Here is a 15,730-nt window from a genome sequence, read left to right as displayed (position 1 = left end):
ATCTTTATTTTATTTTCTTCAGTTAAAGAAAGCAATGATCAACTATCCTTGAATTGTCCTTATACCAGCTGTACATGGACATTGAACGGCAATTCTTTGGAATCTAAGAAGTGCTTTTTGAGTTTAGGTTCTGTGTGGGATGATCCTCGTGGAAACTTCTCATGCCAGGATGCTGCTGACCACAATGATCCCAAAAAAGAGACATTTATTGAAGTGTACGTGAGAAGTAAGTATGTACTATGCTACTGTTTTTAGCTGAAAAAAAAGCCCAGTACGATAAGTCATTTGTTTTTGGTTCATGTCTATATGATATGTACATACACGCACATATTTACGTTGGAGGTTTCATAGGACTTTTTGCTTTCCTATGTGTAATTATATTGGATGTCCAAGTGGCCGATCTCCAAGTACCCGTGCTGACACGTGGGAAAAAAAAAAATTGAGCGACTAGTTTCGCCCTATTTGGAAGTATTGGTTAAAACAATTATACATTTTAGCAACATCACAAACATTTTTGAATAAATGCTGTAAAATAACACTTTTAAAGATCCATGTTTTGATTTTTTTTTTTTTAAAACTTGCCTCTAATAAATCTTCAGTCTTGTAAAATACAGGTCACGTAATCGCTGTTGATTCCTGAGCAATTCGGGGACCTGCTGGTGGGCATGTATAGAGGGAGACATGACAGCTCCACAAAGAGGAGAGGAGGAGCAGCTGGCTGGGGAGGCCACTGTCAGCCAAGGCAGGAGGGATGGACAGGGGTCATGGTTTTCACTGACCACTAAAGGTACAGGCACACTGTGTGATTGCACAGCATGCCTGTATCTAACTGCAGGATGACAGAGGACGTAAACTGACCACATTATCACAGATTGGCCTCCATGCTTAACGTGGTCAGTTTACTATCAGAAAGAGGAGAACTGGCAAGGTCAACCAGGTAATAGAGAAAAATGGCAGGCACAAAAACATTAGGACTGCTTAACATTGCTGCAATCCAATTCTGATCTGATTTTCAGTGTGATTTTGCAGTGCAACTTGGATGTGGTTTTTATATTCTTTGGGGCCATAATCGCGCTAGAATTGCACCAGAGTAGTATAGGAAACTTTTCCAAAATAGCACCGTGCTGAGTTGCATTGATGTAAATAGGCACCATTGAAAACAATGTGTTTTCCATTGTCATGTGATTCTGTGTAACTGAAGCCGCATCTGATATCGCACCAGTGTGAACAGAGCCTTAATAATATGAAAAGGCAAGCAGAAATACATTAAAGAGACAGAGTAATGCTTTTAATATTTTTAGGTTTACAAACACTTTAAGTCACTTTGACTCAAGCAAGAAGAAGCAGGTAAATGCAATGTGCTTTCAGGTGTTTCTGAGTCACTTTGACTTGGCTCTGAGTTACTCTGTTTACTTCTGAGTTCCTTAAGCTGGCCATAGACAGTCCGAATCTTGGCTGGTTCAGCAGGGACCAGCCGAGATTCCAACCATGTATGGCAGGCTGAATGTACTCAAGTTGATCGATCGATCAACCTGGGTACAACCAACTTATCGGATCTTTTTCTTTTAGTTTCACTTGGTGATTCTGCCATTTACACACTTCCTGTAGGGTGACTACAGTGACGAAACTCACTCACTGTACTTTATCTGTGGAAGAGCAACATTGTCACCAGATGCTTGTTGTCGTTCCTGATTAGGACTACAGGACATCCCCCATACACACTTTTCCATAGCATAATAAGGAGGTGTTCTGTAGCTCGCTGAAATGAAGTGGGCAGGGCTAAATACAATTCTCGAGATTTCAGTGTGGCAAAGGCAGAACACCCAGGATGTTTCAAGCTCAAAGCTGGCAGAACAGGTGTAATAAATCACTTTCAATGGGATATTAAACAGATCGGGGGGGGGGGGGGGGGCGAATAATTTCCAGTTTATTGTTAGAATTTACATACACCTGTGTGCCTGTGTTCTGGTTCTATATTTTTAACCACTTACCGACCAGCTCCTGTACATATACCTCGGCACTTTGAAGGTGGATATCTCGGTAACGGCAGCAGCTGCTCCCACAACTGAGGTATCCACCTTTACAGTGTTTCCCCAGTGTTTTTGTTGGCGGGAGAGGTGCCACCCCCCTCCAGCCGCTCTCCCGCGCCCTCCGCCGCTTACTGGAGCCGTCGGTAGCGGCGGAGGCGATCGGGACCTGTCACTTCCTCAGTATGGAGACGAGTGAGGCTAAGATGGCCCCCACCCGTCTCCATACCATAGGAGGGTGGAAGCGACGTCATAACGTCAGCTCCGCCCATTTGCCTTAAAGGCATATTTTTTTATTGTCATTTTTTTTTGCATTCAAGTCCAAATATGAGATCTGAGCACTTTTTGGCCCCAGATCTCATATTTAAGAGGACCTGTCATGCTTTTTTCTATTACAAGGGATGTTTACATTCCTTGTAATAGGAATAAAAGTGATCCATTTTTTTTTTTTTTTAAATAACAGTGAAAAAATAAATAAAATAAAGTAAACTAAATAAGAAAGAATTTTGAAAGCGCCCTGTCCCGACGAGCTCGCGCGCAGAAGCGAACGCATACGTGAGTAGCGCCCGTATATGAAAACGGTGGTCAAACCACACATGTGAGTTATCACCGCGACCGGTAGAGCAAGAGAAATAATTCCAGCCCTCGACCTCCTCTCTAATGCAAAATATGCAACCTGTACAATTTTTTAAACGTCGCCTATGGAGATTTTTAAGGGTAAAAGTTTGATGCCATTCCACGAGCGGGCGCAATTTTAAAGCGTGACATGTTGGGTATAAATTTACTTGGCATAACATTATATTTCACAATAATAAAAAAAATGGGCTAACTTTACTGTTGTCTTATTTTTTTATTCAAAAAAGTGATTTTTTTCCAAAAAAAAGTGCGCTTATAAGACCGCTGCGCAAATACAGTGCAAAAAAAAAAGTATTGCATTGACCACCATTTTATTCTCTAGGGTGTTAGAAAAAAATCAATATATAATGTTTGGGAGTTCTAAGTAATTTTCTAGCAAAAAAAAAACTGTTTCAAACATGTAAACACCTAAAATCCAAAATGAGGCTGGTCCTTAAGTGGTTAAACATTTTCTGACTGATGAAAACGTTGTCACCAGAGCAGAAAGTAAAGGTAAATCCCCAGATAATAGTAAAAGCCCCACAGGGGTTGTAACTGGTCCTCACTTCATGCAAAACAAAAAAAAACTTGACCAGACATACACTATAATTATACTGAGCATTCAGACCTATTTACCTATTAGTTATTATAATGATGAAGTCATTTGCTGCCTTCTTTCCCCTACATACTACCTGAAGAACTAAACAAATACATAAACCGTATACAGACTTTTACTTTATATTTTGTTAGAGTGTCAGAACTGCATAGAACTGGATGCTGGAACAATCTCCGGATTTATAATTGCTGATTTAATCATGATTGGCTTTATTGCCGTGGCTGTGTATTTTGTTTCTGGCTCGGAGACCCGAAGACCTGGAAGAGGTTAGTTGACTTGTATTTGCATAATATATTGTGCTATGTAGGATACATGTTATATAGTTATATAGTGATATACAGTGCCTTAAAAAAGTATTCATACCCCTTGAAATTGTCCACATTTTGTCATGTTACAACCAAAAACGTAAATGTATTTTATTGGGATTTTATGTAATAGACCAACACAAAGTGGCACATAATTGTGAAGTGGAAGGAAAATGATAAATTCTTTTCAAATTTTTTTACAAATAAATATGTGAAAAGTGTGTGGATTTGTATTCAGCCCCCTTTACTCTGATACCCCTAACTAAAATCTAGTGGCACCAACTGCCCTCAGAAGTCACCTAATTAGTAAATAGAGTCCACCTGTGTGTCATTTAATCTCAGTATAAATACAGCTGTTCTGGGAAGCCCTCAGAGGTTTGTTAGAGAACCTTAGTGAACAAACAGCCGAGTCCGGCAGACAATCCGATCGTGTGTGGGCTTCAGTGGACCTTCAGCGGACTTTTCCAGTCGAAAATCTGACGGACTTTAGATTTGAAACATGCTTCAAATCTTTCCGACGGACTCGAGTCCGGTCGAAAAATCTGCTCGTCTGTATGCTAGTCTGATGGACAAAAACCCACGCTAGGGTAGCTATTGGCTACTGGCTATCAACTTCCTTATTTTAGTCAGGTCGTACGTCATCACGTACAAATCCATCGGACTTTGGTGTGATTGTGTGTAGGCAAATCCGTTCGTTCAAAAGTCCGTCAAAAGTCCGTTGAAAGTCCGTCGGACCAGTCCGGTCGAAAAGTCCGCCCATGTGTACGCAGCATTAGAATAAAACCTGTTTGAGTCTGCAAAAGACTTGAGACTGAGGCGGAGGTTCACCTTTCAACAGGATAACGACCCTAAACATACAGCCAAAGCTACAATGGAATGGTTTGGATCAAAGCATATTCATGTGTTAGAATGGCCCAGTCAAAGTCCAGACCTAAATCCAATTAAGAATCTGTGGCAAGACTTGAAAATTGCTGTTCACAGATGCTCTCCATCCAATCTGACAGAGCTTGAGCTATTTTGCAAAGAAGAATGGGAAAAATTGTCACTTTCTAGCTGTGCAAAGCTGGTAGAGACATCCCCCAAAAAACTTGCAGCTGTATTTGCAACTAAAGGTGGTTCTACAAAGTATTGACTCAGGGGGGCTTAACAAAAATGCATAAAACAAGTAAAAATTTGCGATGAACTGTAAAAAGCAAGCGGCCAGCAAAGTTCGTAGATAACAAACAAAAAGTCACATGCATAAAAATTATTGCGGCGCTGAAAAGTTCAAAATGAAATTGAAGAGTGGGAGGAATCCAATCACCAAATATATTGTGCAGATGTAGAAAGAGTCACTCGTCACCACGTGGTAATGTAGTCTGCTTACCAGAAGGTGTTAAGGATTAGGCATAGATGATAGATTCTCAATAGCATCCAGCAAATCCAGCAAATTAGGCCTTTTCTCTTCTGCCACTAGGTGGCTGGGCACTTGGTGGCATTAGATGTGAGAAGGACATTTCAGGGTCAAGTTATGGGTATATGGGATATCTCAGCCAATGGGCAGGGGCTTTCTTGAATCTCTTGGTCTGCTGGGATAGCCTATATATTCGGGTGGAGTCAGGTGATCTATGTTCTGTGCCACCCAGACGGCAGGGTGGACATGTGTCGTCTGCCCCAGGCTGCTAGGCCGGAGATTGGGCCTATCCCAGGGGCATCTGGCTGCCAGGCTGTGTGAGGGCCCATCCAAAAGTAAGAGGGCAGCGCAGGGTTGGGACTGCGGCTTGCAGTCCAACCAAAAGTGATGGTTCTGCTGGCCGGAGAACCTGTCGTTGTCGGAGGTAGAAGGGAAGCTGTCGCCACTAAGGGACCAACCACCTTTACCAGGGACCACAGTGAGTAACTGAAGCAAATACCGGAGCAACATTCTCACCAAACGGGCACGGTGGAGAATCGGGAAACTTCAGGCGGTGATCAAGTCAGGGACCCAACCAGCAGAGGTGACGCTTGCAGAGCAGCCTTGTGTGTCAAGAAAGGGACCGAGCCGGTCAGCAGAGTTGAAGCTTGAAAAGTATCTGGAGTGCCAAGCTAGGGACCCAGCAGGGAAGTGTGGGTGACGCTTGAGGGAGATACCCCCTCAAAAGCCTTGAGGAGCTAATGGGATTCAAAGTCAGTGAATCAGAGAGTCCAGTGAGAGATTAGGAGCTCAATGGGCTGAAGAGCTACAAGTGGACATTGTAGTGAAGCTGAGAGAACTGTTGAACTTTGTGTTAGGAACTGTTAAGTACTGTTGCCATAGGAGACAGCAAACCTGCATGTGCAGAAGTGGCACCTTGCTGGGGCCTTTCCCTGTACGGCTGTCCTCCTATTGAAGTCTCTGAGTCTGCCTATTGAAATTGCAACTACTTAAGGGTGTCCTGGCCCTAAACCTCTTTCCCTTGCAAAATATTAAAGGACTGTTAAAAGAAATAAAACCTCTTTTGCTTCCAAGAAGTGTCTGGTGCCCAATTACTCTTACCACCTTTGCACCCACTATGCCTCGCAACACACTATATATTGAAGGATGTCAGCGGTATATGGCCTCAAAGGTTCTTATTAGACTGGAAGAGATTCTGCTACACACAGTATTGCAACTTTGATATGTAAAACTGTGCATACAGTATCATCGCAGCTACTTAAAGTGGTTGTAAACCATTACAATCCACTTTTTGCTACAGGTAAGCCTATAATAAGGCTTACCTGTAGTTACCCCGGATATCTCCTAAACCTGCACCGTTTAGGAGATATCCCCTGTATCTGCATGTGCCGACGTCATCGGCACATGCGCACTGAAGCAATGGCATGTACGTGCCGTTTGCTTCATTTAGTGTGCCGTTACCGGCAGCTCCAGCGTGCATGCGCGGGAGTGACGTCATCGCGACTCTGGCCAATCACAACGCTGGAGCCGCGATATCCAGGAGGTAACTCTGGGGAGAAATGTCGCTGGCCTGTGCTGTGTACGGGCACCGCAGCGGGGGCTTCGATCTCAGGTGAGTATTACATAATGAGCTAGTATGCTATGCATACTAGCTCATTATGCCTTTATCTTGCAGGTCTTTTTTTATGTGGGTTTACAACCACTTTAAGTTGGCCATACATGAATCAAAATTCAACCGGGTCAGCAGGGACCATGTGAGGCCACTGTGTTTGTTATAAACTAGAAACTAACAGATGCTTTATATTTCTTCTGTAATCTTTTTGGCATGTACCAGTGCAGAAAAAGAACATGTGAAATGTGTCTATATGTCACACATAGACAAAAGTCCTTTTCAGATAACAGAGGCAATGTTTGCAAGCTGAGGGAGTTTTATTAAAAAACAAACACAAGAGGGCACCTCCATCTAGGGGTAGCGATTTATTAAAAAAGCATAAACGACAATAAAAATGCACTCACTAGATAAAAGTAGATCAAGGCTTGATATACTGTAGATTCATATAGACCTCCATAGGATCACCACGAGGCTGTAGAGCATAACAGATATGTGGCTAGTTGAAGCAGAGTTCTTGATGGAAGTGCAGCTTTCAGAATTCAGGCTGGAACATAAGCATCAGCAGCTTCCAAAAATGGCAAGATGGCGACAGCTCCAAATAGCACCTCTCTCGGCTGGGTTATGATGTGGCTACATGTTTCAGGGCAGACAAGAGGGCCCCTTTATTAAACCATAGGTCTATTTAGCCACATGTTTGCTGAGCTCTGCAACCTGACAGTGATCCTGTGGAGGTCTATATGGATCTATGACAAGCCATGATCTACTTTCATCTAGTGAGTGCATTTTTATTGTCTTTTATGCTTTTTTAATAAATCACTATACCTAGATGGAGGCATCCTCTTATGTTTGTTTCTTCTACGTGCATTAGGGTCTCAAAACCTAATTTGAAAGGAGCTGCATCCATTTTTTCTGGTGTTCCCTACTACCATTGGTGGCCCGTGCATTGTGGGCACACGGGCACCGCCCCCCCCCCCCCCAATTCCTCCGCTGTCCTCCCTATACATGTGCCCGGCCCCTTTCAGGACGCCAGACACATGAATTACTATGGCGTGGATAGGCGGGGGTGTGTATTTTGAAGCAAGTGATTAGAGCCAAAGGCTCTAATAGGCTTCAAAATAGGGTGGGATTGGGGCGCAGAGCACTGTGTCCCGATCCCACCCTGTTGTGTGACGATAGCAAATTACTTTTCGCTATTTTTACATTGACATTCCTCCCCGCCAATCAGGAGGCAGGTCTGTGAGAGCACTTTGGAGATTAGAGAGGAGACGCAGGAGGAGTGGACACCGGAGCCACTGCCTGCACCCGACGAGAGGAGAGGAGACCACAGCCACAGCCTCAGCCCTGGATCTGGTAGATGCCTTACTGCTGAGCTGCAGACCACTCTCGGGGGCGGGGGGGGGGGTGTTGTCAGCTTCTTTACCAGCCGGTTGATTCTTTTTTTTTTTTTTTTTTAACACAGGTAATGTTTATTAAATGTATTGTACATTACACTTGAAAATGCAAATCATACATTATAGACAGGAATATAGCAAAGCAGGGTATACAAATTATACTGGTATGTTTACAAAAGCGTATACCATTTGGTATGTAAACTTCATATCGAGGATAGTAGTGTCTAACTTTAATTCAAAGGTAACACCGTGGACAAACTTAAGTAACAATCTTCAAGAGAATCCGCATAATCCATGCAAGAATGAGCCATACATGTTAAAGCACAATCTCACCCTCCAGTTTCCAGCTCAGTTAAGAAGCCTTTTCTTTCCCTATATGGGGGGGGGGGGGGGGGAGGTTCCCACAAGAAACCAAGGGAATGAGAAGAGGTGGGCCCAATATCAACCCACTGACTCCAGTATCCTCGACCCTCGATTAGCTCAACATATCTGCTACCCATCAGTTATTTCGGGGTAAAATTAGACTGTCAGGTGTTTAGCCTCCACCCAAGCCGCCCATATCTTCTCAAATTTTTGGGGACAGTTCCTACCCATGTATGTGAGTTTGTACATTCAACTGCGCCCGCCATGCTTTTGCAGTAGGAGGGTCAGGCAGCTTCCATCTGAACAGGATTTCTTTCCTGGCATAATAGGCTGTATAAAACACAAATAGCTTTGTGTGTTTAGTAGTTGCCAGGTTATCTGTAATTCCTAGTAGAAACACAAGCGGGTCCACATCCAGGTGTAACCCTGCCACTCCATTTATATCTGACACCACTGCCCGCCAATAAGTCTGAAGGACTGGGCATGTCCATACAACATGAAAGAAAGTTCCCACCGACTGCCTGCATTTGGGACAAACATCTTCTACTCCTGGGTAAATGCTGGATAACCTGTGCGGGGTATAGTACGCTCTATGTAGAAATTTCAGCTGGACAAATCTGTCCCTTACTGAGATCATGAGTGGAATGCACTGCTGCAGGCCTTCAGACCAGTCCTCTTCAGTCAGTTCAGGGATATCTAGCTGCCATTTAGTGAACAGTGGGGTCATTTTGGAGGTGTCCTTACAGGTAAGTCTGATGTATATGGAAGACAGTATACGGTCAATATCCGTTGCTGTAAGTAGGGACTGAACTGAGTGTGTAGCAATAACTATCCCGTCAGGGAACTGAGACCTACCCGCGTGACTAAGTTGTACAGATCTAAAGAACATCCATGAGGAGAGTTGATATTTACTTTTTAATTCTGTGAACGACATAAGGCGATCGTCTTTAAAAATATGACGTATTGTCCGGATCTCGTATCTGGCCCACACCTGCGGGTCTGGGATAGATTGAAAATGTGGCAGTGTGGGATTACCCCATAGTGGTGTATATGGTGAGACAGCGTTCCGAGCATTGAGGTAGCCTGATACCTGACCCCAAACCCTCACTGTCATCTTCATCGGCGTAGTAACTCGAGGGCTGTATCTCGGGCCCCTGTACACCAAGTTGCTAAGTTCTGAATATGAACCAAGAATCGCCGCCTCTAAGTTAACCGCTGGGTTGGCTCTGTCCTGAGTAAACCACCATCGCACAGACACTAATACGCTGCCCAGTAATACTTCTTGAAATTTGGTAGGGAGAGGCCTCCTTCCGTAAGTGATAGCTGTAATGTGTGTTTAGCTATTCTGGGAGTTGCCCCCGCCCAGACAAAAGATGTGATAGCTTGGTCCAATTTGACAAAGAAAGAGCTAGGGATGGGAACTGGGGTATGACGGAAGGCATACAAGAATTTTGGTAGGAAGGACATCTTAATTAGGTTCACTCTCCCCACTGGGGTCAGTGGAAGTGTTTTCCACACTGAGCATCGCTGGATAAAGCGCTGTAGGATGGGATAGACATTATCCTCTAAGTACTTCTGCTGGTCTAATCGTACCTGAATACCCAGATACTTGAACCGCGCTACCCTTTTCAAGGGGGTGGTTGAGCCTATCGGCATGGGGACTCCTGTCAGGGAGAATAGGAGCGACTTTTCCCAGTTTACCCGGACTCCTGAGAACGCACCAAATTGGTTAATAATGGACAGAGCCGCCCCTAACGATTGCTGGTCATCCTGAAGGTATAAGAGCATATCGTCCTCATATAACGAAACTTTTTCAGTCAGGGGAGGGAACGAAATGCCTCTCACCGCCGTCGCCGCCCTAAGAATCACCGCTAACGGTTCAATCGCAAGGGCCAGAGAGAGTGGACAGCCCTGCCTGGTGCCTCGGTGGAGTGGGAATGATGCAGACAAAACACCGTTTGTGCGGACTCTAGCCGTCGGGCTTGAGTACAGATGGCGCACCCATTTTATAAATTTAGGTCCCACTCCAAATCTAAGTAGAATATGCCATAAATATTCCCACTCCATCGAGTCAAAGGCCTTCTCTGCGTCCAGGGAGGCCACCACGTTAGTCCCCCCCCTATCAGCCGAGCTCGCAATCACAGTAAACAATCTACACAAATTGATATCTGTTCCCTTGCCTGGCATAAACCCAGTCTGATCACCATGGATTAAGGATAGGATAACTGTATTGAGCCTGGTAGCCAGAACCTTTGCAAGGATCTTTGCATCCACATTAAGGAGCGATATGGGCCTATATGAGGAGCAAAGATCAGGGTCTTTTCCAGGCTTGGGAATCACGACAATAACAGCTCTAGACATAGAAGGGGGAAAAGAGTCAGAGTTGAAGGAGGCATTTAGGACTTCCAGCTGTCTAATGGCAAGGATGTCAACATGTTCCTTATAAAATTCCACGGGGAATCCATCATCACCTGGGGTCTTTCCCGACTGGAGGGAGCTAATAGCCGTTTGGATCTCTTTGAGGGAAAGCGGAGCGTCAAGTCTCTGCCTTGCTGCCTCCGACAGGAAGGGCAGCTCAATGGCTTCTATGTACGTCTGTAGTTCATCAGCAGAATATTGTACTCTGGACGAATAAAGGTCCTCATAGAATGAGGCAAAACACCTGTTTATGTCTCTAGAGTCAGACAGCAACCGACCAGAGGCCTCCTTAATATTAGCTACAGAGGTCGTCGCCATCTGCTCCCGAGACAGCCATGCCAGGAGACGCCCTGTCCGCTCACCCTGCTCGAAGATACGCTGTGTCTGGTGCAGCATCATCTTCTTTGTGGCTGTCACCCGCAGAAGTGTCACCTCCCTCATCGCACACTGTAAGTCAACTCTACAGGTTTCATCCTTACTGGCAGCATACTGAGCCTCTAGTCGACCAGCCCTGCACTCAGCCTGGAGCAGTGCCTCACCAGTCTGGCGCCGGGTGGAACCTATGGCTTTCTGATAATGGTCCTTAGCATGAAATTTAAAGTTCTCCCATGTAGAGGCAGGCGTGGTAGCAGGTGGATTAGCTGCCCAATACTCCAGCACAGCTAACTCAGCCCCCGGAACTATACGGTCATCAGAGACCCAATACCTGGACAATCGCCAAAGGCAGTCGGTGGGAGCAGGACCCATGTTTAGTTTTAGTAGGATGGGGGAGTGGTCAGATATACCCCTAGGCAAATGGGAGATCTCCTGTACCTTAGTAAGAAGAGATCTAGTGGCAAAGATCAAGTCAATGCGGGACATGGCCCTATAGGAGGCTGATTGGCAGGTGTAGGATCTCAAGAGGGGATTCTTCCATCGCCAAACATCCGTTAGATCGAACGTGGACGCCCATTTAGAAAGCAGGGATTCCACAGACTTATCCGGAGTCAGCCTATCTACAGCAGGGCAGGGAGGCATATTAAAATCGCCCGCTAGAACTACATTGTCGGTAGAGCATCCTGCTATAAATTTAGCAATTTTATTTAGGATTGTCAGCGATGCTGGCGGGGGTATATAAAGTCCCACTATCACCATAGGCACATTTGCTAGAACTGCATGCATTGCTACATATCTACCCTCGGGATCCAAGTGCAGGTCCAGCAGTGTAAAGGTTAGGTTCTTATGAATTAGTATACTAACCCCTCTGGCATACGAAGAAAAGGTGGCGTGATAATAGTGTCCCACCCACGGTTTCTTTAAACTAAGGACTCGACCCCCGGTAAGGTGGGTCTCCTGTAATATGCAAATATCTGGACGGTGGAGATTAAGGAAGTTAAAGACTAGTGAACGCTTAACCCGGGAGTTTAACCCTCGGACGTTCCATGATATGATTGTTACTGGGGCCATAATAATTTGGGGCAATATAAGACAACCTGCAGGAGGAGTGCACTCAGATCCCTAGGCAGGGAAGTTAATCTCGTTGTCCATGACTCTGCAATTGGCTTTGTATATATGATCAACCAGCCATAAGTACCATGAAAACAGCATACCCCATATACCTGTGCATAACTAAGATAACACATCTTATTAAACTTTAACCTGAAACCCCCTCCCCTCCCCGCACACCCCCCCAAACCAGAGCGTGCCTGATCCCAAAAACCAAACATGATCAACGATCAATTGGGGACATGAACCAGAGGGCCGGAAGCAGTTAGCACCCTCTCAGGTTACAAAGGTCTAAGTCTGTAGAAGATGCCGCCATCAACGGGATATGACGGAATTCCTTTCTTTTCTCCCGGTTAACACCGGGGGCACATACTTAGAATAAATCCCCCTCCCCCTCAACAAAAAAGGAAAGCCCCCGTTCCAAAAAAAACCCGAAGGGGGGAAAATAAAGTGAGTATAAAACAGGAGGGAGCAGGTGTAACAGTGTCACGTAGGCAAAAGTAGAGAAACGGCCAGCAAGCGAAGGAGCAGCCTGGGCTGCAAAAAAAACAAAAATTAAACAAAACAAAACCCCATAGATGTCACCGCCAAATGTCAGACCTGTTAGGATAGTTCTTTTCATATCAGCTCCTCTTGACTCAATAAAGTCGGCCAGAAGGTGAAAGTCAGGGCAGTCAATATAGTTCCAGGATGGAGGACGGGTAGCGCACCAGCTCCAATAAAATCAAGGGTTAATCAGTGGGGACTCACCAAGCCAGGGCCCCCGGATATCCCGCCAAGCCCGATCCCTGCCAACTGTAAATTCCTATGTCTGACTGTGTGGAGAAGCAAAGGGGTTAACATAAGGCAGTTTGTGACATTATCCATGTAGCGGACAAGCCGCAAGGGCCGGGGACAGAGTATCGACAGAGAACAAGTAGCAACAGCAGGCCATCAACCCCCCTAATGACGGGGGAGAGTGTTCAACCAATGTGAGGCCTCATTAGGTGAGGTAAAGAAGCGGACAGTCTCCCCGTCTTGTACACAGAGTCGGGCAGGGAATAGCATACTGTACGTATTGCTTTAGCTCTCAGGGCCTGCTTCACCGCATCGAACGACTTGCGCTGCTTCTGGGTGTCCATGAGAAGTCAGGGAAAAACATCAGGCGGGTCGCTTCGTATCGGATGTCCACCATCTTGCGAGCCTCGCGGAGTATCAGGTCCCGGTCCCTGAAGTTTAATAGCCGGAATATGAAAGTTCGGGGTGGAGTTACCGGGGAGCCTCGGGTCGGCGGCATCCTGTGAGCCCTCTCAATGGCAAAGTGTGGCGAGAACGCCGCCTGGGGGAAAAGTGAGCGGAGTAGCCGCTGCGTGTAGGCAGAGGTATCGGAGCCCTCGGATCCCTCAGGCAGGCCGATTATCCGTAAATTGTTGCGTCTATTATGGTTCTCCGAATCTTCGGCTTTGGCCTCCAGATGCTTGACTCTCACTTGCAGGGTGTGAAGGGAGGCCGAGTGATCTCTAACTGTGTCTTCCGTGTCTCCCACTCGGCGCTCCACCTCAGTGACCCGCTGTCTTACTTTCTCAAAATCCTGCCAGATAAGACCAATCTCTAATTGCACGGTGTCAATCTTAGTGGTGAGAGCAGAGAGGGAGGACTGACAGCCCGTGATAGCCTGCATCAAAGCAGCGAAGTTACTCTGTTCCGTAGAAACAGTTTCAGGCCCTTCCGTCTGGGTCGCCATGTTGTGCACTGCTTCCACGTGTGCAGCGGCGCCTCCGGGATTAATATGAGTGTTTCTCAGGCTATGTTGCTCCTGGCGCCGCCGGTTCCGTGTCCGCATCCGCAGGGGGAGATTAGGAGTCGTCTCAGGTAGCTAAGGAGATTCAGAGGATGAGGTAAAAGGATAAATTCCCCGCGATGGCTGCAGAGCTTCCTGACTAAACGTCCTACTCCGTCGCCATCTTGGCCACGCCCCCCCCGGTTGATTCTTTAATTATGGGCAGACTGCACCTTGTAGGCAGACAAAAAAAACAAAACACTTGTACCCTTCCCTGCTGAGTATACATTTAATCCTTGCTTTTTTTTAATTGATCACTAACATGTAAGTTAATATAAAAACGTTCACCGTATGATCTGCCCATCACAGCGTTAACCTGCTGTAGTAATCTAACGCTTAGCATTAGCATCAGCCATGATGTTCTGGAGTTCTGTATAGGAGTAGAAAGGAAAAATAATAGGTATGCAGACTGGAGTCCACGATGTTTCCATCTTCGCGCTGCGTGTTGTCATTGCAAGAGATGATCGGGGCAGTGTAAATGTTTCCATTAGTTGTCCTAAGTCAACATCGTTCATTAAATATTTAGCAAGTGACTCATTCCTCTGCAATTGCTATAATTTAAATGTATGCAGAAGAGGTAGTTAAAATGTCAGATCACACACACCATATAATAATAATAATAATAATAATAATAAATAAAATAAAATTATATATATATATATATATATATATATATATATATATATATATATATATATATATATATATAATCTAGATGGTGCGTCCATAAGGGCGCACGGGAGCTGCCCCCTCTCTCCAGCCACCCCCTCTTTGACCAATGGATAGATTCATAATAGGCGTCAAAAAAGGTGACCTGCGAGCGCCATGCTTGACGCTCGCAGTCCACCTAGAAAAGTGTATGAATATTCGCTTTCCTAACACTGAATGGCCTCTCCATCAATCAGGTGCTCGGGTCTGTTATCCGTCACCTGATTGGCTGAAACAACAGGCGCTGTGATTGGACGTCTATCAGGAGGAGAGAACGGCAGGAGACGCATGGAGAACACCGCTTGCTGCGGGCGGGGGGGTCACAGTGATGGCACAGTGGCAGTATTTGATGGGCACAGTGGCTGCATTTGATGGGCACAGTGGCTGCATTCAATAGCACAGTGGCTGCATTTGATGGGCACAGTGGCTGCATTTGATGGGCACAGTGGCAGCATTTGATGGGCTCAGTGGCTGCATTTGATGGGCGCAGTGGCTGCATTTGATGGGCGCAGTGGCTGCGTTTGATGGCACAGTGGCTACAATTGATGGGCACAGTGGCTGCGTTTGATGGGCACAGTGAGGCTGCAATTGATGGTTTTTTTTTCAGAATTTTTCAGTTTGTTTGCGCCCCCTCAAAAATTTTGAGCACCAGCCACCACTGCCTACAACTCTCCTGGCCCTCTTATGTACCCTGTTTAATGACGGTTGGGTTCCAGTCAGCGCAACAAGTTATTCTTTTTCTGAGGGAGTTTTATTACAAATGTCCTTGCAGCCCTTTCTTTTACATAGGCTACACTGTTAGAACAGTACACAGGAGGTAAAGCACCCATAGAAGACTTATCAAACTAGGAGATGTAGATCATAGTGTGCCAAGACACTTTACTTTTAAACACAACAAGTCTACAGAAAGTTTAAAATCTGGGTAGTGGCACCAAAGGTATAAGCAACATGTGAAAGACCTGGCACCAAAGCTGTATA

At 45.5% G+C, this 15,730-nt stretch overlaps 1 protein-coding gene across 1 annotated transcript in view; it reads left to right on the top strand.

Annotated features, from left to right (window-relative positions):
• LOC141110823 (T-cell surface glycoprotein CD3 gamma chain-like) overlaps positions 1-15,730 on the top strand; it is a 49,413-nt gene that overhangs the window by 12,648 nt on the left and 21,035 nt on the right. Inside the window, exons 3-4 of the mRNA XM_073602465.1 lie at positions 23-226; positions 3,393-3,524. Coding sequence (XP_073458566.1) covers positions 23-226; positions 3,393-3,524 — 336 coding nt within the window. The remainder of the gene's footprint in view (positions 1-22; positions 227-3,392; positions 3,525-15,730) is intronic.

This window comes from Aquarana catesbeiana, linkage group LG10 (assembly GCF_042186555.1).
Source record: "Aquarana catesbeiana isolate 2022-GZ linkage group LG10, ASM4218655v1, whole genome shotgun sequence".
Taxonomy (NCBI): Eukaryota; Metazoa; Chordata; class Amphibia; order Anura; family Ranidae; genus Aquarana; species Aquarana catesbeiana.
The sequence above is the reverse complement of the archived record's forward strand: the minus strand, read 5'-3'. Positions and strand labels throughout refer to the sequence as shown.